The sequence below is a fragment of the Stegodyphus dumicola genome, chromosome 4 (assembly GCF_044657685.1).
Source record: "Stegodyphus dumicola isolate Sdum_Otavi_A_Nest chromosome 4, ASM4465768v1".
In the NCBI taxonomy this organism is placed as follows: Eukaryota; Metazoa; Arthropoda; class Arachnida; order Araneae; family Eresidae; genus Stegodyphus; species Stegodyphus dumicola.
The window spans coordinates 243075635-243098471 of record NC_140771.1 but is presented as its reverse complement, the minus strand read 5'-3'; the positions used below and the strand labels follow the sequence as shown (position 1 = coordinate 243098471).

The window sequence follows — 22837 nt, the reverse complement described above, 5'->3', positions numbered from 1 at the left end:
GTGTAGAAGAGATAACACAAACTTTACCCTTTATTTTTCACAGCGTACAGCTGCTCCCGAGGTTATGAATACAGAGACCAGCATTTATGGTCTAAAACGCAGAAAATAAGATATATACACTTAATAACTAACTTAATAAGAATGAAACTTAAATTCTGTACAGAGATTAGTAACACGAAGATTGGCTTATTGACACAACGTATATAGTGAGCGGAATGCAAAAACCTACAATACGTCTTCAGTATCAGCGAAAATCTTCAATAAGTTCTGGCTTAGGCAGACATGAACTGACTGAAAAAGCACGCGCGTGGCACGGCAGCAGGAAGGCTCTCCTCTTCTCTTGGCTAGAAGCCACTTCTTAAATACCTATACACATTGCAAACTCATTAACATAAAAATCGTACTTGTGCTTATTCTGGCCGGAAATGAAAATTAAGAGAGGATATCAAAGTTTTAAAATAAAATAAATGTTAGTAAAACTTAAAATCCTTATTTTGTAATTACTTTATTTTGATAAATCAAATTTACAGTAACGCTATAGTTTATAGTTTCTATAGATGTTCTATGTGTGCACCTCCGCTTACATGGCAAATATCTATGCGGTATTCCAGTTCCTGCATACTCGTGATACAATATCCTTTGTTAATGATTCAAAAACTTCAGTTATCCACTGTTTCAGTTTCTGTAAGTCCTGGAGAAATAGAGGCACATATACTCTGTCTTTAAAAAAATTCCAGAGGAAAAAATCATAAGGGGTTAGATCTGAGGATGTCGGTGGCCAGTATGGCGGCGAATGGCATATCGTATCAGTACTGCCAATCCAGCAATGGGTAGACTATCGTTCAGCTACTGATCGAGCACCACCTTGTTGCAGAATGAAGCCGGAACGGCTTCCTTCAACTGAGGGAACAACCACTTTGATCGCATATATTGGTAAATGCATCCTTTAACCCCTTGACATACAAATAAAATACGTGTCCGAAGAATACCATTTAATTTGGACATTCATGTGCAAGCTTAGGTGTGGTGGTGGTGTATTTAATTATGGCAAAGCACACAGGGGCTATCTGCCTGTGTGCAAGCTTAGAAACAGAACGTTTATATTCAAATTTACATTGCTATATACTAATAACAATATACTGCGCAGTGTTTGTTCACAGAAGACAGTTCTTGATGTCAAACTCTACAGTGACACAAGAAATCAGTGACGTCTCCCTGACGTCATTGTATGTCAAGGGGTTAATAAATTTTTTCACGAAGAAAAAGGGATCAAAAGCACAGTTGCTGGAAATGGCTCAGATTGAATGGTGAGCGTGATTCTGCAAAGATAAATATTGATTCACCTTCGCAGAATCACGCTTCCACCGTGAGGATTTTCCGTGGCCCCCAAATCTTAAATTATGGCGATTAACTTTGCCAGAAACTTGAAAAGTAGCTTCAGCCGCAAACACGAGTCTATTCTCAAAACCATCTACCTGCAACTTATCTTGCATATTCTCACAGAAAGCTTTACGCAACGGTTTATCAGAAAGTTTTTTACGCCTCCGCCATCTGAAAGCTGTATGGCCGGCATTGTAAACGTCACCGTAACTCACGTCACCTGTTACAATGAGTTCATATGAATTTAGATTGAAATACCTGTCACAATGAAGCTGCATTGAGGCACAATGAGTTCAGAACTCGCCCGAAGCCTTGATTTTGTGGTATTTCGTAAAAATGCCTCACGAATTTTTTTAACCATTTCCGCTTTCGGGCAACCAACTCGATTCCGACGAGATACAACTTAACTCGTCCACGCATACTTGTGACGTTCATTAAAATATAGTGTATTTTGCCTAACTTTGTGACCCTACCGTGGATCAACACAATTCCAATTATCATTTTTTTTCTTTTTTTTTTTTGGTGTGTGTGTGTTTTGAAATGCTCTTTCTTAATTATCAAAAAGTTATACAGTCAAAAGTCGTTAATTCGGACACCCATAATCCGGAATGATCTATAATTCGGACCTCAAAGCTAAAAACTTTCTGCGCATGCGCCGCGTTGGCACATGCGCACAGGCGTTTTACGCGTGCGCGTAAGACCTTGACTACTGCGCATATGCGTGTGCGCAAGTGCAGAATACGTTTTCGCCTGCGCGTTTAATGTATAACGGACGGTCTAAGCTAAAATTACCTATTTCAGTTAATGTTAATGATTGCGTTGTTCCTTAACCTTCGAATTAGATCCGGCTTATTATTTTTTGCAGACTCTAAGAGCAATTTTATAAAAGTAAACTTGAACTTTCGATTATGTCAAATAGAATTTCCGATGCCGGAACTTCCAAAGGTTCTACGAAACGAAAGTATGTTTCGATGTGCAACAAACAAAAAGTGGAATTGCTGCAAAAAATGGATAAAGACATGAAGAATGTGACAGAGAGGTTAGTGAAAACGAAAAAATTTCGATTGACAAGTTAGTCGGTATTCTCGGCACAGCAATTAACGGGACTTGAATAGCGGAACTTTGTAATTGAACAAAAAATTATGTCCGTTTATAGAATTAAAGAGAAAGTATTATCACATAAAACGAAGCAACTTAAACAACTTACATGGAAAGAAATGTTTAATAAAGTAAACAAATAAATATTAAGCTTTTTTTTTTTTTTTTTTTTTTTTTTTTTTGTAAATTTTGATACTCTTTAGATCATAATTGCTCTTTATTTCATAAATTACGGTTTCATATTTTTAATTTTAGAATTTCTGCATGCCATCTTACGAGATTTAAACTGATGATCTATAATCCGGAAAAATCGATAATCCGGAATCGTCGAAGTCCCGACGAGTCCGGATTAACGACTTTTGACTGTAATCCAAAAATATAGCTTTTGGTGTTAATAATACGCTTGATATAAGCTTATAAGTTATGCGAAACAGTGGGAAAACCTGTACGTCCCTTACTGTTTCGCATTACATGTTTAGACTGGTGTCTAATGAGAGTGATCGAAGTTCTTAATTATTTATGTGTGTTCTAATTAGGTTTTTTTCAACTATGATTTATGAATTCACTCATACCTTAATTCATTGGATTGTCTGTTTAAAGATAAGCATTTTGATTTCAAATTTTTCACTGAAGTATGTTGTATTTTCACTTTCGTTTTCAATTCTTTTAAAAAAGTAGAATTGTCTTTATTTAAGATTATTCTAATTAGAATTTACATTGTTTTTTTCCTTGCTTTGGGGAAGGGCGCAAATTTACGGTTGAAATATTATAATTATAATTCAAATACATTGAAATGGTCCATTGGCTAATTCTGGATACAGAAAAGCAAGCATTTTTGTAGAAGAGAGATTTCAATTGATTTCAAATCCTTCCATCTCATGAAGTGGCATTGAGGTCGATTAAATTCCTCTTCTGTTTTTGTTCATTTTTCTTTAGATTTCATTATTTTTTTGAAGTGGGGTTTTGCTTGTATGAAATGTTTTGGATTTAACATTTTTAAATTCTTTGTTGCATTTATATGGTTATTTCAAATTTATTAATTATGAATTTCAATTTCTGGTCTTTGTGAAATATTAATTCTAAATTTCTTACTTTATGTCTTTATTGATGATTTTTCTGCTGCTTAATGTGCGAAAATACTAGACACGTTTATATTTTGTTTTCAAAAGAATTGTTTTGTATATATATATATATAAAACAATTCTATGTACATTAGTATTATGGTATATTAGAATAGTTTTGTATATATATTGTATTCAGTATATATACAAAACTATTCTAATATACCATTTTTCCGCTATTTAATTATTGTTTTTGTAGATAGTTTTAGATGCTTTTTGTGTCTTTTTATTATTTTTTTTAATTTTGATTTTAATTTTTATGTATTGGCATATTATATATTGGCAATTTTAATTTTAATTTTTTATATATAGACATTTTATCTATTGACATTTATAATCCATGTTTTTGTAACTTCCTGATATATATATATATTTTTTCCGTCCATCTTTTTTCATGTGAGTTAACTTTTCACATTACACAACGGTCAGATTAATTAATTTTTTTCGTGCAATAGCAAGTCTTCCAGCACTAAAAATTGGCAATTTTATCGCGCTTATACAGTTTTTCCAGTTTTACCAGGCAAATTTCTTATTGTCTTTGTAGTACTATGTTACAACATTTCGTGGAGCTACAGCTCCTGGTAACTTTTTAGCAAGGTTGCTGCAATGTTCCTACCTACTACTATTCTTTCAAATCTTTTTGCAGCATTATGCGCAAAAGTTTTTGAGACCAGATAGGTCTTTCGTCTAATTACCAGTTCGCTTTACATTTTCTTTTTCTATTAATATATATATATATATATATATATATATACATATATATATATATATATATATATATGTAATGTACCAGCTTTAGTCCGGAATAAATAGATTGGTGAAGAATCATAGATGTAGTCGTAGCTTAAATTATAAGACGATAAGTTTGAAAAACAGGATCCATTTATTATATTTCAGGGGAAATAGCAATTACAAAAATTAAGATCTCCGGAGTAAATAAAAAGAATTACTAATAACTTTTTGTATGAAGTTTACTGCATCGTTACATTAAAGAAAAGACCCCCGATATTCCTTTGCGAGTCATTTTATAGCCTCTGGAAAGGCGGAGCTTCCAAGAAATGACGTCAGCCTCGTCAGCCAATCCAGTTCGCTTTAAATATTTCCAGAACATTCTATAACTGTACGTGTAGAAAAGGCTGGAAAAACAACTTGACTACGGGGCTGTGGATTTAATAACACGTACTTTCAAATAAGAGACCGTCGCCATTAAAAATTAAAAAGAACATACAGTTAGAATTTTAAGTGTATTCTTGCCTATGAAATATTTTTATTACATATATATATAGTTTGGTTCAACCAACTGGAAGAAAAAAAGTAGGTGCACAACTAGATGTTAAAGCGGTCCCGTATACAAAATCTGAAAGTTGTACAGCTGATCTTTTTTTGTATTGTACAAGATATATACATACGTACGTGACCTCGCGAAAACAATCCGTTCTGAATCCATTTTAAATCCACTTTACAATCCGTTTTGAAAAAAATATTCCTTTGTTCTGCCCATGAGTGCAGACGTCACGCAAAAAAGTCGTCTATACAAATTCGAGAGCGGTCAAAATTGATATTTTCGTTGAAATATGGCAGTCGGAATTTCTCGTGATTACAATACTACCTTTACCTTTAAATTGTATGAAACATTTATCTTTTTTTTTCTACGTTTTTTTTTAAATATAATTTTAGGCAATTTAACTAAAGACTTTTTTTTTTTTTACTTATTCAGATTCTAGCGACTCGATAAACAGTCACAGTGGTGCTGATAACGACGTCGTGAGTGACGAAGATATGCCAAAAGCCAAAAGAAATGGTCATTCTCTGTCCATTGTCAATCCCATTGAAGTTCTGAGGCAACGCCTGATGCTGGAAATGGCCCGAAGACGAATGCAAGAGAACGAAAAGCAGATCCAGCAAAATGATATTATTCTCAAAAATTTGGGAAAAAGATCTGCTTCCTTCGACGGTGGAGAAAATTTCGACATTGCAAACGGATCAGGCAAGAGGACGAAAGATTACCTTAGAACACTACAGGTTTGTCTTATTCTATGTAGTTTCCTTAAGAATCACAAAACTTATCGTGATAATTACTGTAGTATGCTGTACGAATTTGATTTTTATTCGAGACATATTATTATTCGAGAATAAGAATTTATCTTTAATTTATGGACGTGATATTTTATTCGAGAATAAGAATTTCAAGTAAGGCAAACCTACGCATGCCCAAGCTCATTCCTCCCGATCCTGTTAGGTGCGATATTGTCAGAACATTTTTGACCTGAAGGCCATAGGGAAAGATTCTAAAAGCAGCAAAATGTAGCACATGGTGTCGGAGATTAAGTGATTTTTGTGGCATTTTAGGTACATAAAGATCACTTGACTTTTGATGTTATCACAAATTCAGTCTCCTTGGGTTCCGATTTCTCCTTGATTAAATTATGGACTATTTATGTCGTGAAAACTAATATACGTTTTATAACGTACCGTATATTCTGAAACAGCTCGCACGTTTGATAGAAAATATAAAATCGAAATCTACGAGTGTACGAATACGCTGGATGTAGAAAAGGTAGATTTTAAAATAAAGAAAAGATGGGTATACAAAAGTTAGATTTCTACACGTACCTAAATGCTGCTTATTTTAAAGAACTGACATTCCTTATGAACTTAAAAAGTTTCCTTACCTTGTAAGGATCCTAAGTTTTACTAACGTTTATTTTATTTTAAAACTGTACTATCACTTCTTATTTTCTACTTCCGGCCAGAATTAAATGCTTTAACTTATTTATGAAAATTGTCTTGCTAACGCCAAGTACTTAAGTTGTGGCTTTTTGCCAAGAGAGAGAGAGAGGAAGGAGTTATAGGAAGCAAGCCGCTTGCCACAGTAGTTTTACGAGTTTTCACTCTGTTGCTGGTTGCCTTTAAGGCCAGAGGTTTAGCCCTCTTGATAATTGCAGACGTATCGTAGTTTTAGCAGCTCGGCGTACTACATACGTACCTTTTTTACCTCGTAAATAAAGGCCAATCTTAGTGCTAGGCATTTGTATACTAATTCAAAGTTAGTTTTTAGTTAGAGTTAGTACTGTGTCCTTCGGGGATTGGCCACGAAACGAGGAACATTGAAGTGAAGACCAGAACATGGAAAGAAGGTGCAGTCCCCACCATGCACCTTCTTTCCATGTTCTGGTCTTCACTTCAATGTTCCTCGTTTCGTGGCCAATCCCCGAGGACACAGTACTAAACTCTTTATTTATATTTATTCACGTATTTTTAAAATTCCATCGACGGGATCCAACAGGCTGAAAAGTACCTAACCCAGTGGGCCAGCTGTTCCGTCGATAGTGAAAAGAAAGAAAGAAAGTTATAGTTAGGATATACGTTCAGGCCACAAGTGGTTGGTCTCTGTATTCCGAAGTTTCGGAAATACCTGTAAAGTATTGAAAATAAAGGGTTTCGTATACCCTTCCTGCGTGTGTTGTCTACTTCACACCTTCCTGAACATAGCTTGAGTAAGCTCCCTGTTCCTATTCAGGACCATTCATGTTTACAAATCAAATCAAGAGAAATACAAGTCCTGATAACCTGAACAACATATAAAGTTCTTCATGCTCTCTTTCGCTTTATATCTTCAGGCACGTCATCGACTTCTGTTTCATCTTCACCACCACTCTTATTCTAATATACGAGGGCCATCCAGGAAGTAGATTACGTTTCCGTCTGTGTCCGCTAGGGGCGGGGCTAGCGCGGCCATCTTGGGGTCAGAGCGTTGCGCAGCTCAGTCTGCATCTAGCCGTGCTAGTGAGAGGTTCGTGCTGTGCTCCGTTCAGATACTGTGACGGTTTGAAATGTCTGCGTTAATTGAAAATCCCGCGAGCTGCGAGGTGCGCTCAGTAATAAGGTTTCTGACTGCAAAAAACTGTAAACCGATAGAAATCTATCGGCAGCTTCGTGAAGTGTATGGGGACAACATTATCACTGAAGGTGGAGTGCGTCAGTGGGTCATAAGATTTCAAAATGGCCGAACCAATGTTCACGACGAAGATCGAAGTGGGAGACCCAGCATAGTGACCGCCGAACTTCTCGAAAAAGTCGATGCTAAAGTCCGTGAAAATCGAAATTTCACAATAACGGAACTTTCTTTGAGTTTTCCACAAATTTCGCGAAGTTTGTTGCACGAAATCATCAGCGAAAAGCTTGGTTACCACAAGTTTTGTGCAAGATGGATTCCAAAAATCTTGACAGAGGACCACAAAAATCAGCGAATGGCTGCAGCGTTGAACTTTTTGGACGCTTACCATAAGGATGGTGACTCTTTACTCGATCGCATCGTTACTGGTGACGAAACATGGGTGAAACATGTGAACTGTGAAACGAAATTGCAATCAATGCAGTGGGGGCACACAAGTTCTCCCCAAAAACCCAAGAAATGCATGCAAACAATGTCGGCAAGGAAGATGATGGCGACTGTTTTTTGGGACAGAAAAGGTGTAATTTTGGTGGACTTCCTGGAAAGAGGCACTACAATAAACTCTCAAAGGTATTGCCAAACTCTCCAAAAACTCAGAAGAGCAATTCAAAACAAGCGCAGAGGAATGTTGAGCTCTAAGATCTTGTTGATTCACGACAACGCCCGGCCCCACACGGCAAATGTCACTCGTAAAGTTCTTGAATCTTTTAAGTGGGAGTTGTTTCCTCATCCGCCGTACAGTCCCGACCTGGCACCGAGCGACTTCCACCTATTCCCAGCAATGAAGAAGTGGCTGGCTATGCAGCGTTTTGATGACGACGCACAGCTGCAAGAAGAGGTAACGAAGTGGTTGAAGGCGCAGGCGGCCGAATTTTTCGACGAAGGAATTTCCAAGCTCGTACATCGCTACGATAAATGCCTTAATTTGTATGGTGACTATGTAGAAAAGTAGTATTTGAGTGTGGCTTTCATCTGTATATAATAAAATTTGTTTCCTATACTTTGTTTATTTTTTTATTCCAAAACGTAATCTACTTTCTGGATAGCCCTCGTATAAATAAATAATCATCTATATTGTTAGACATATAACCTTTTTTAATTACTTTTTAATTATGCCAGGTTTAACTTGCTTCCATTCTCCTATTATCCACTCAGACGCTATTTCTAGACTGGCTTGATGCATTTGGCCTCCTTCGCTGAATACTGGTAGTTCGGTCCGCGGTTCGAATCCCGCGAACGGGCTGGCTGCATGGGCGTTTTCGTGGTTTTCCCCATGTGTAACGTGTATACGAGCCAGTTTCCCTTAGAAAGTCCTCCACGAAAGGCATCCCTCCCCTTAGGCAGATAGCCCTCGTGTGCTTTGCCATAATTAAATACACACCTTCAGTGCTCACTTTAAAATCACGATTTCAAATGACTACAGAAAAAGAATGCACCTACTTTCTCAATTCCGCGAAATTCATTCTAGTCGGAAGTACATTCTTGCATGAAATGATGTTCCTTGTTTGCAGAATTATTTACTTCCTCAAACATTTCCCCAGACACATTGCTGTCCCCTTTAACGCTTGTCAATTCAGTATACCATCGTTCGAAAGCGTGAGAAAAATCTTCGAATGAATGACTTCAGAAGATAAGGGGCTCGCGCATATATCTTTCAGGTTTCTTCGTAAAGAAGAGGGTGAGCTTTATATGGTGAGTATACTTAAAAACTAAAAAATATATTTTGGAATTATGTGCGCGCGTTGTACGCCGAAATGTACAGTATATTACACTCACGTCCATAAATGAAAGATAATGCCAGCTCTGGCAAATAAAGGTTTAGAAAAAAAAACAAGCATGACTGATCCATAAACCCAATTTGTTAAACAAAAGGTAATGAACAAAACAAAATGGTGCATGTATGATACCATTCATAAAAACTACGATTTTTGCTCCCGGGAGCAATTACAAAAAATGTTTCCCTTACAAAAACTTAACATTACATGGTTCGTATGATGGCTAATATATTGCATATCACCCAAACGATGAAATAAAGTCCGTACAAAGCTTAGGCATGCTGAGTAAGAATTGTAAGAATTGGTGGCTCCCTTCAGCCCACCTGGACACGAGTGTCCCGATAGCTCAAAATAAGGGGCTCCGTATCTCCACAAATGAGGGCAGCCAGTAACCCAGCCACCCCCAAGCAACAAACAAAAATACTAAATCAAAAATAAGTAAGCACATCTAACACAAAACTACAGACCAACAAACAAACAAACAAAAAAAATCCATAAACACAAATTCACAACATAGAACACCACAGATATTTAAAACCGATATAAATACAAAATTCAATTTTAATAGAAGATTCCTACCAGCGCCCCATTTTCATTCATAAACTTCAGCAATAAAATATGCAATATATAATAGCAATAAATATATTATTAAAAACTTTAAAACTTAATGCCACTTACTTTTAAATCAGTAATGTTAAAAATCTGTCTAATAGGGACTGTTAAATAGGCATGCTGAGTATCGAATTATCGAACAGATCTAGGAGAACATTACCTCACTCAGCAATGCTCTCTGAAGTTCCGATGTAGGAGGTGCCTGACGAGCTGCAATTTGGCGGCCAAGCATGTCCCACATACCTATATCGCATTCAAGTCAGACGAGAATGCTGACCATTCTATACGAGGAATATCCTCAGATGGAAGCATTACTTTACAATGTTTGCAAGGTGAGGAAGGGTATTTTCATCCATAAAACACAAATTCTGCGCCTATGGCATTCTTAAGCAAACGCACATAATTCTCCAGAATGATGTCCCTATAAATGTGGCCACCGACGGTTCCGATCTTAACATGCAGATCTGTTCTGGAGCACAATATAATTCCACCCTCACCCCAAACGAGTAATCCCACATCACCGTAACGGTGTCTTTCAATGATGCTGTCTTGGTGGTAGCGTGTATCTGGAGTTCTCCATATGAAAGTCCGACGTGAATCAGACTGCAAGCTAAGCAGTGATTTACTATTTTTTATGATTTACTTTTAAAATTTGTACTTTTAAATAATTTTTAGAAATTTTTCAAAAAACATTTTTAATTATAACCTATAAAATTTTTACCATTAAAGTAGACGTATTTCTAGCATACCTGCAAAAAATTACAGTTTTTTATTCAAAATTTCCGAAGGTATACGTGAATTTATATATTGGCGAGTTTTGAAATTTGGCATATTTGTTGAAAACGATAAAACATCAAATGTGGCTTAGACACCTTGCTAAAATTATTTGAAAGTAGAAACGATGTGACTTTTTCCGCTTATGTACCATATAAAATGGTAGGAACGAGGTGCGTTTTATCCCGCTCCGACATAATGGAAGGGAAAGGAAAATGGGTTGCTATATATTAGGGTGCTCGCCAAGTGAAATATTCTTGGCTCAAAATTAAAAAATTGCGCCAAGATAAACTTTTGAATTTCTCCGTAACTTTCTCACCAAAAATTACAAAATTTAATATCTAGGCATAATTTCTGTTGTAGAATCGAAATATGGAAAAAGTTATTTCAGTTATGTTAATTCAGAAAAAGTTCGATTTTTGCGTCAAAATACCTATGTTAGAACAATACTGTATATAAACCTAATATACATCAAAAGTTGTGCTTTCGAGACATGAAAAAATGGCATAAAAAACGCAGTTTGAGTTTTGCTAATCGGCCCAGTAGAACGGGAGATATAGAACTTTTTTTTTTTTTCCCAAAGGGGCTTTGTCCCTGAAGGACTATTGTTTCCGTTTTGCGATTTTGCGTTTAATCACGATAAACGGCGAATCACTTTTCATACTGTTGCCTCCAAATGGTACACTCCTGCGTTATATTTGAAGAAATTAAATGAAAAATCTGCATAAATGTATGTATATTTCTCGCATTGCGATAAAACAACGGTACATCGAATTTCGAATGACGTAATCCTCCTTCGAATATGGGCATGTGGAAGCCCAAATTCGGAATTTGTTTTATGATCGATTTCATATTTTCTAAAACTTTAACGAATTTTTGAGTAACAAACTCAACGATTTAAAAGCGAGCAATGGCAACAATCTACGGGGGAAAAATATCTCCAGCGCGGGGAACTGTGTATCGTAAATTCTAAAGATATGCTGATTTTAAAATTATTTTGCGACTTTGCTGTTGAGCTGAATTTTATGGTTTAAGTGCAAAGAACATGATATTTAACAAATAAAGGTAAACCACAAAACGTTAAAAAAAGCGCCCCTTTGGACGTAATTTAAAATATGAAACACTTTCAGTTTTTTTTTTTTTTTTAATTTTTTTTAAATACATTTAGTTAGATGAAGCGGACGTAATGCCCCATTTCGTAACGAGAAAAATAACTCTATAGTTCCAGAATTCTAAATGTTTATTGCTGATTTGGTATTTAGTGAAAACTTATTCTTATATTAACGTGGTAATAAATCGGAAGGTATAGCCTGGTCCATCCTTGTTAGTTGCTATTTGCAGTATTGCATCCATACATAAACAGTTGCGTGAAGCTGGATACTGAACAATATGCTCGGAAATCCAGATGCGACATATGCACGAAAGCATATATTAAAGCATAACGAATATTTTACTATAAGAATTTAAGGTTCCGCATAAAACCTTACCTTTTATTTTTACCGTGCCTTCGTATACAGAGAATGCAAGATGTTTTCGTAGTTTTCTCTTTATAACTTTAAAACTAAGAAATTCTGCAACTGGAAGTACACAAACAGATATCGTGGCACGTTTTATAATTTATTATAAGCGTTAAACACGCCAAATAGGGTTTACGCACTCTATTCAAAATAATTAGAAAGACTGAATAGGCACCTTTTTTTCGACTCGTGCACAATGAAATGGAGAAGAAAATAGGTTATAGTGTAAATAAAGAGTTTCCACAACTTGAGTTATTTTTGGTGTAAACTGAAAAATGTGTGCGAGAATAAATTTTTAAATTTCTCAATAAGCTTCCTAGCAATAACTCCAATCGTAGAATTGAAACACAGAAAAACATCGGTATGTCATTTCAGAAAAAGTCCGATTTTGCGTCAAAATATCTATGTTAGAACAATGCTATATATAAATCTAATATATATTCTAAGTCGCGTTTTCGAGACAAGAAAAACACAAGTTAAATTTCGTCAATCGACCCAATAGAACGGGAGATGTAAAACTGTGACTTCACCCTCGGAGTGTACATGTTTATCACCAAAATTCAGAGAAGTAACGTCTTATAGTCCCAAACTCCGAATATTTTGCGCACAGAATTTATTCACCTATGGTTCAATAACCTGCAAGAAAAAGAGACACGAATTTTCTATTACCGAAAGCCGTTGGGTTGTAATTACCTATCGACTTTTACAAAAGAATATGCATAGGATACATAAACATAATCGTCTTTTCTGTGGTATTGTAGCCTTCTCTCATGGGTGTGATCAAGTCAGCATATCATCAAGTATTTAAGGACAAGGAAGAATAGTTGCAACGTAACCGCTTTTTGTATTCACGAAAAATTGTTTGCATTGTCTCTGGAGCTGATCCTAAACTAATTATTGTTTCCATTAATTTTTTAGTATTCTTAATCAAATTAATTTCTTTCCATTCTTATGAGCAATGCTGAAAGCTTCATAGCTCAATGAATTTCGAAATGATTCACCACTTTTTAGGTAACCACTAATGTCGATAATTCATGAAAGAACTTTTCCCCTGACATTTAGAAATTCCTTCTTTTGAGAGTATTTTTCTTTATTTTCCGCCATAGTATGCTTTTATTATTAACAAAACTTAAGTTTTCATCAGAATGGCAATGATACAAACGTTCGGTCTTGAAGGCAACGTAACGTACGTTATCCACATTTAGTTTAAATTTTCTTTGCATCTGCGTCTTAAGGCAGATTTATAGTGTTTGACCAAGGATTCTCATCTTACGCGTTACAGATATTAACATATAATAGATTCTTTATTAATAATGCTATAAACTTTAAAAAAAGTTCCAAAATGCTAGAAATAATTGCAAAATAACAGCTCGGTTGCTGATAAATGAACAAAGAAGATTAAAAAAAAATCTGAAAGTTTTCAGTTTCTAACAGTCGCTCAAAAGTTTTTGTTAAGGTATTTTTATGCTCTCGCTAAGCTCGCAGTCTACCAGTCTGCTGTTATACTCATTCCTACTGACCTAGTTTCTTTATGTCTTTTTAGCTTCATTATAAAGAATTATTTTCGACACATTTACGGCATATACACTTCAATAGCAAAATTACAAAAATTTTTCAAGCAGCATATTAGTATATCTATATTAGTATATGTTTAGAAATTTCGACGCAGCGTTAAGTGTTGGCATACATTTTTGTGCTTTTTTTGTCAGTCTTTTCTCTGTTAAATATCACGTTCTTGGTCAATACGCCACATAAACTTCGATTTAACAGCAAAATCACAAAATATTTAAAAAAGACCAACGTATCTTCAGAATTTCCGACAGACAGTCTCACACGCTAGAGATAAAACTGTTTCATTACGTACAGTGTTGCCACTGTTCTCTTTGAAATCATTAAATTTGTTTGTCAAAAATTATTTAAAGCTTTACAAAGTACAAAATAGGTAATTAAACAAATTCAAAATTCAAAATTCGGGTATCCAATTGTCCGTATTCCGGTGAAGGGCTACGTTATTCAATATTTTATAACTCTAGGTACGTTGTTTTTTGAAACACTGCGGGAAACATGTATATATTAACGCAGATTCTTCATTATTCGATTTCTTTAAATATAATACAGGGCGGTAATATTCGGTTGCAACCGTTTAAAAAGGGGTATAACGCATTTAAGTGTTTCGACGGAAAATGCCGTTTGAAGAATAATATCCCATTGTCGACTAGCGTCCTTTTGGGGCTAAAAAAGCTCACAAATTATTAAGAAAATTTATTTTAATGCCAAAAATACGTTTGTGAGTTTCGAAGGATAAGCATTAAGTATTTTACAAAAAGTAGCAATGCTTCAACTTATTTCCTAATACAGAAATGTCGTTAAGAATATACTTCGTTACGCCTGTAAGTATTAAAATAACGGAGATATCTTTCTATGTTTTAGAAAGGATTGCATTTTTGTAATTAATTCAATAGGCTAGGAAAAGCTGAGGTCTTTAGCAATACTGTTATACAAGAAACGTTTGAACAATTAGATTGCAAAGCTGACATTGATCAATTTTCTAAAATGGAAATACGAAAAAGAAAATTTTTTAATTTTCTAAAGACTGAATAATGATTATATTTACATGTATTTTCATATGCCAGAAATTATTTTATTTTCCAGTTTTTATTGTATTCGTATTTTCTGTCATTAATATAAATTTTGAAGTGATATTGTAAGGATCTTAAGTTTTACTAACGTTTATTTTATTTTAAATCTTTACTATCACTTCTTATTTTCTACTTCCGGCCAGAATTATAAGCGTGAAGGATTTTATGCAAAGTTGTCTGGCGAACGCCAAGTATTTAAGTGTGGCCTTTTTGCCAAGCAGGAGAGAGGAAGCAGTGAGTTCGAAGCAGGCCGCTTACCTTAGAAGTTACGCAGTTGCTATTTGCCTTCCAGGCCAGAGGTTTTAATCCTCTTGATAAATTAAACGTATTGTAGTGTTCACAGTCTCTGTGCTACATACGCTTCCTGTTATTATAAGGCCAATCTTATTCTAAAGTTAAATTAGAGTTTAGTTTTATTTTTATACCTTTTACGTTAGACCCCGAGTGGAGGGTCATTGTATTCCGAAGTACGGAAGTCATTGTATATAAAGAAAAATAAAGGGTCTTGTATACCCTTCGTCTGTATCCTGTCTACTTACTACAATTAGTGAACATAGCTTTAGTAAGCTCTCTGTTCCTAGTCAGGTCATTGTATGTTTCCGAAGAAGGTTAGAAGAAACATTGAACCTGATAATATTATTTAAAATTCTTTCGGAAACCAGTTGTACAAATGGCACTCTTAATTTCAATTTAATTAGATCCTGCTAGAGGCTTAATCGGACACTGAAATAAATATGAAAATTATCTAAATTGGGGTTTTCAACCGGGTCGTACAAGCTCCCTTTGATCGGTAAGTTTTAAAGGAGGTAAATAATGATCGAGCGGTCCATAGCTGAATGGACAAGTGGAATTAATGAACATAATTAAGATTGTACATTTGTTTATTTCTTGTTCAGTGCTATAACGTACTTGCTTAAGCCTCTTAGTATGCTGTGTGGAACACGGGAAACCGAATTTTTGCTAATGAATAATAATAATAATCAGGATCCCACAGATGTAGAAAAAAAATAATAAAAAATTTTATTAGCAATTATTTCTTGGAAGTAAGCTACATTATACAAAGAAGGATTAATAAAGAAGTGAAAATCTTTCACACACGGAGGTACGCTGGGTTTCCAATGGTGTTCCATTGGTTGCACTGTTTCACAGACATTTTTAATACCGTGATGGAACACTTCCTTGAAGTTAACAATCCTTCAGTGAAACAATAATTAAAATTAAAAAAACATGTATTCCACTTGGTTTATGTATATCCTTTGTTCAGTGACGTCCAAATGGAATAGTGGTTAGTGACTCTGACTGCCCGGGTTAGAATCCCGGAAAAGTCACAGATATCTGTAAATGTATAGCATTTAGTGAGGACACACTAAATATATAGCGAGCCAAAAGTCCTCTTGTATGGTTTGGTGGTAGAGAAAGACGGGTGGGATACCGTCGAAACCATCACCCGAGGAAATCGCGTTTAGAATTGGGATGAATCTGGGCAAAATCATGCTTTTACCTAGATCGTGACCAAGGCAACAGACTGTTACCTATATCGTAATAGAGCTGTTACCTAGATCGTGACCAAGACAACAGAGCGGTTACCTAGATCGTAATAGAGCTGTTACCTAGATCGTGACCTAGGTAACAGAGCTGTTACCTAGATCGTAACCAAGGCTCTTGCCTTCGGCAGTCGCAATCTTATACTCCTTCCCACGATGAATATCACGGGATTTGTCTGATGATATCAGACAAGAGAGATTAGTGACAACAACTTTCTTCAGAACCACCCGAAACAGACTGAAGAAGAGAAATTAACCTCACTGGAGCTAGAAAATTATCTTCGCTTTTCTTTCTAAATCTGATTTGTTTATATGAACACTGTATACAGCATTTTCTCCCTCCTTAATGCATGCATTCGTGGCGTAAATTGATAGCACGTCCGCCTGGCAATCGGGAGGTCTGGTAGTTGCGGCTCAGCGAGATCATTGCACATTTTTCATACTCCTGCATCGACATAACCTGAATCTACCTGTACACCTGAATCGAAAAGTGCAGCGTTAGAGGGAAATGCAACTGTAAATTTCTTTAAAAAATTCTCAGAGGATACATCGTAACGTTTAAAAGAAGATTTCAACGTTAGCACTGAAGATTTAAATATGTCTGCCACTACCACCCATGTCAAGTAGAACGCTACAGCGTTAACAATAACCTACTTCAGTGAAGCGATTACTTCTTTCTTGGAAATCTGTGCGGTTTCACCCACTGTGTGATGTTTCCTTTTTAGGACAGGTTTGCAAATGCGAGCATCATCAGCTAAGCAGAGGAAAGATGAAATCAATTAACAGAGCTTAGTCGCTTCGGAAGAATGATTGGCATGTCATTTAACAACTCTCGAAACATGCATGCAGTAAGGTGATGGGGAAAGGAACCTAGTAGGAAAAGGACGCAGGCCTTCGGGCGACCTGAAGGTGTTTGAAAGCACGAGTGTTTAGAGCGACTTCGCAGTGAAGGAGTTAAACGAGGATATTTAAAAACAATTCTCATTCAAAATATATAGGTTCGCAAAGTCTAATCTAAAATGAATTTTGAATCTAAAATTCCTCCGTGAGAAACATCCCAAAATAAATGTTGTTATAGTTCGACCTTCTCAAGCGCAACCCTGGTTGGCATTCTGCCAAATAACATAGACTTGTCCAAAAGGGGCGATATTACTTGCTGCGACGTGAAAGGTCTTCTCTTCTCCGCAAAGAGCTATGATGGGGGTAAAGAAAGTCCCCATTCTTCCACCCTATTTTGAGAATAATTCAGTCCGAATGGAGCATGCGTGTTTGTGCTCATGGTCGCGGAGGAGGCGGTCGAACTATACTAATTTTTCCTTCTTCTTACCTAATGGAAGCAGTCAATAATTTACTACGAAAGAAGAAACAGACCAAATATTTTTGAATGAGTTGATTTAAGAATTAAATTAAGCAGCTTTTGTTAATATTGTTATGCTTTTTTATCTTTAAGTTATATATGTGCAAGTAAGTTAATATACAATAAGTTATATACATGCTGTATATTGTCAAGAAAAATGCAAGAACCAATCTTTTGAAAGCGGCCGATGAAAGAAAAGAGTTGGGGATCCCTGGTTTAAATTAATATGGAACCCGAAGGTTGATATAGGAGCAATAATGTGTTTTGTAAATCGTCTAACAAATTATTTCCTAACATACTGATTTCTGATTACAAGTTAACATCTTCCACTTAATTTCTTTTAATATTTTCTAGATTAACTTTGCATTTCAGGATATTTACTTCGAAGAAATTTAAAATTAAAAAAGGCTTAAAATTGTTTTCAGTTATAATTTTACTTTCTCTATTTTATGAATAAATCAGATGCTTGGAATTTTAGGTTTTCGGGTAACGTAGCATCACGCAAAATGTAGAAGCTGTTATATTGCGCATGCTAAATGTTATGAATATCCAACAAAACAATGCAGCAACAACTACATAACTTATATATTTCTGGTGGCCAAATCTAAACTCTTGTCGCGAACCTTTCACTAACGAGATTTAGTCTTGGTTTCTTTTCCTTATTTTATCAAAGCTAGAAAAATCTACACTTTTATCCTTCTTCACATTTTAATTAAATAAAACTGCAGCATTACGTTTTTTTCTTAAGCGTATTATCTTCTTCCGGAAAAGAGAATTGCTTTAGGCAAATCAATAAAATAACTTCCGGTTTTTTCTTAATATTTTGAGTAAACGTTTTCCTAAAGATACTTTTCCTTTATTCGATAGTTATCTGCTCGAAACTACTTTCTTTCTCACCGCTATTTCTATTCCCTCTTTTTATGTGATCTGTCTGTCAATATGATTTATTATAATCTGAATCTTCCTAACAAATTCTATGATAAAAATTACTCAAATATATATATATTTAAAAACGTGATAAAATATACAGAATTCATATCAATCAAGTAGGACAAACTATGTAACAGGAAACAAAACTTAAAAAGAATTTAAACAAAAACTTGAAAAACAGAACTGGAATACAAGTACGTAAACTGGTTTTAATACAGTTGGTGTTAATACAAATGAATTGAATTTTAGAAACATTTAACTGATTTTCCAGTTATCTTATTCTTAGTAACTTGCATATTTTACCTTTTTGAAGCTAGGTAACATTTTACAAATGTAAAATAAAAAACATTCTCTTCACCTTGTTTCAAAGTTTTGGCCTCGTATTTTTCTTTAATATTTTCCCTTCCTTACAGGCTCTCAGAGAAGTTTGAAATTTTAAAAATGCCCAAATATTTATTATCAGAATTTTTAATAGATTTGAGCTGAATCAAGTACGAAATTTTACTTTTGAAAATAACCCCGTCTAGTGAGAGCCATTTCCATATGAACATTCTTCTAATCTTCATCGAAACATTTCCATCAGTCCCGGAAGCAGGTCGGGTTGAGTCCGTGCAATTTCTTGTGTGCTATTCGTTTTTAATTCCAGTATGGTCTGCAGTCTGCTCTTCAGAAATCCCCATAGAAAAAGCCGCGTGTTGGCAATTTTGGGGATCTTACAAGCGAAGAGTTGTTGACATGTTTGGATACGAGTTCTGTCCGAGAAGAGTTATCTTAGCAAGGGTGGAATAAGAGCAGTATTATTTTGTGGCCCCATCCTACTGGAAAAAAAACGTTATTTCTGGAAATCTAGGGAACGGTTGCATGAAAAATGTTTTGATCGTGTGTGTGTTAACAGTTGCGTCATTTCCTCTATCATCTTGAAAACAATTTGTTGCAATAATACCAAATGATAAAAGCGAACACCACATGTATATTTCGGACTATGTAATGGCTTTTCATGCAACTCAATTGGGGTTTCATGATTTCAGTATCGTCACACAGTGTGATACTTCTTTGGCGAAATGAAGCAACTCCAATGATGGAACACAGCAATAACTTTTATTTAACACTAAAAAAAATGGCGACATGCAAACAAGAAGAAAAAAGAATACTAACATTCTAAAATAAATTACATTCTTCGTGCGAGAGTCGCACGTAGCACTCGAGTCTGGTTTCAAATATTGCCATTCACAAATACCTTAAAATTCATCTATTTAAATTATTTAAACTACAAGATTTTAATAATATTTAAAGCTGTTACAACCGCTACCATTCTTATAATACGATTTTATGCGGAAAGCACGCCGCACATCAGACTACTGTTCCATGTATAATATATGAATGGTATTAAACGTTATATAATAATCCAAAACCTCTACGCCCCCTACTGAACAAAAAATGAACGATTGGACTTTTAAAATTTTCCGCTTCACTGATGGACCAAGTATAACTAACGTTCACCGAGTTATGCCTCAACTACCACCACTTTCTCTTTTAAAATTGCTGCGGTGGGAGGTCTTTGACCCCTTCCTAGGCGAAGTTAAGAGTTGAAAGAAGTTTTCGTCCCTTTGTGTGGACTTCTTATCCATCCTCTTATAGCTTTAAACCCTTAACGGTTCTCGTTCCTTTTACTTTAGCCATGCTTTTTCTTAATTATTCAGTCCTTCTTAACGAAGTTGTGGAGGTAATTGCTGTTTTCAGCAGAGTTACTCCGAAAGCCATCGCCTTGGTCCTTGGTCCGAGTTATGGGAATGATGAAATGCTCAGCTCTCCAGCACACGTTGAAGAACATATACGGAAAGGAACCTGCAGAATGTTCAAATTTCGTGCCGTTATTTCTGCTAGGGAAATCATTGTCAAAAATTCGTTCTGTCTCAGAGGACGCGTGTAATAGCAGAGAATGCCAGGCCGTCGTCGACGGGGGCAGTTCCAGCAGACAGACGATTTTACGAGGAGCATGGTAATCGGGCAGGTTGATCCATGCGGCAAATCTCAGCTGACATACACCTGGACGCCAACACAGTGCACCAACTATAGCGACGATGGTTGGAACAAAGAAATGGGGCAAGTTCGAGGGGTGCTAGTGCAGCCAGAAGGACACACGTGGATCAACGCATCTGCCGACAAGCGCTGACGCACACGCAAGAAACTTCTACCTCCATTCTGCAGCATGTTCAAGACACCCTGGATGTTTCCATATCCATTTGCAGTCGATTCTTGGCTAGTGGCCTCCGCTCGTGGCTTCCACTAAGAAGACTGCCATTGATGCCAACGTCTGCAATGGTACCGGGCTCGAAAGATGTGGACGACGGAATGACACAGGATTGTGTTCTCAGATGAATGACGCCGCATACAGGTGTGGCGACCTGTGGAGACAGGTCCAGTCCAGTAGCAATTGTGGAACACCCACCGGGCTAAAACTCGGCATCATGGTTTGAAGCGCAACCAGGATTCTCTTTCAAATTTGGGACCGAATTAGGCAAACTCATTCTGTCACCTGTAAGTACCGAAGCTCCTGCTAGTGACAATCGCAATATTGCGGTCTCGCCAGGCTAAAAAAAAAATGTGCACCTGTTTTGGTGGTACTATTAGACAGATGAGAGAATTCGCAACGCTACCACAACCAAGTGTCCAAAATCAACCATTATCTCTGGTACTTATTTTAAACCTTTATTTGACACGTTTGCTCAGAAACAACATATGTTTTAAACATTTGACAGTTAAAGGTTTAAATTAGTTTAAAAGATTATTCTCATTCTGAAACATCTCCTTTAACTCTTTCACAGCAAGTGGCCCGAAACGCCGCATTCAGACCTCGGAAGGTCGCCCAAAGGCCTGCATCACTTTTGTACCTGGTGCTTTCCCCCCCTCACGTTAATCCTTGGCTCACTGATTTCGAAAGTTGTTAAATGTCATGCCAATCATTCTTCTGAAGCCACTGAAAGTAGTAGCTCTGTTATTTAAATGGACCTTTCCCCTGTTTAGCTGCTGATGCCTCGCAGTTGCTGCTGCCCTAAGGGGAAACTGCAGTGGGGAAAACCGCACAAATGTCCACAAAAAAAGGAAATAATCGCTTTACTTAAGCAGTAACATTCTGCTTGGCATAGGGGAAGGAAATCCATTTTAAAAAAATTATATGCGTAGGCTTTTCAGATATTTGAGAGGAACAGATTTTGGTTTCAACCAGTTCCATTGACGCCAACGTCTGCAATGGTGCCGGGTTATAATATTCCGAGTTAGTTATAATATTCAGAGTTATATATTCGGAGGCATAATTATTAGTCTTTGTTGTAGCAATCAATTTCATTATTAAATGCTTACCCAGGATGGAAGTCGTTTGTTCGTCCAAGATTCCGTTTTCTCATTTTTTCTGTTCCAAAGCACAATTTTCTCCTAGACGACAAGTCTTCTCTAAATCTCTAGAAGGAAACGAAAACTTAAATAATTTCAAGACAATAAACAATAATGGTAATTACAAAATAAATTAAATTGTTACAAAATAAGCTTTTATTTAAAACTCATAAAATCCCTTCTGAACTAAAAGAAGAAAAATAATTCGGCTCTTAAAAAGTTTAATGGGAATAAGAAATCAAATAATTCTCTTTACAAAATTCCGCTACAATTTATATCACGTATAAGAATAACAGCGAGAAGCAAACTCGATAAATTTATAAAGAAAGTGGGATTCGATAATTAAATTTCATTATTTAGGAGCCTACGCCATTATTATTCGTGGTATCAAATTGTAGATGAATTTTGTAAACATAATTATTTAAATGTGTTTTTCCAATTCAAATATATGACAAATAATTTTTCTTCTTTTAGTATATTAATTATTTTATGAGTTTTAAATAGCAGTTTATTTAAAAAATCACGTTTTTTATAAATTTTTAATTTACTACTTTTTTAATCTGAATGACAGATTTGCAGAAGCAAGATAAACACGTATAATGGCATCGTTAACTTCGAAACTCCATGGGAATCATGTCACTCCAAATAAAAAAACGCAACTTCTTCGTCTGTTTATAAACTGCAGTAAACTTTAAAAAAGAATGTCGAAAATCTCCCAATTAATATCTTTTTCGCATTCTTGTTT

At 35.7% G+C, this 22837-nt stretch overlaps 1 protein-coding gene across 1 annotated transcript in view; it reads left to right on the top strand.

Moving 5' to 3' along the window:
• Nucleotides 1-22837, top strand: part of LOC118196806 (uncharacterized) — a 405955-nt gene that overhangs the window by 378950 nt on the left and 4168 nt on the right. Inside the window, exon 3 of the mRNA XM_085816152.1 lies at nt 5317-5621. Within this exon, the coding sequence (XP_085672278.1) occupies nt 5317-5621 (305 nt within the window). The remainder of the gene's footprint in view (nt 1-5316; nt 5622-22837) is intronic.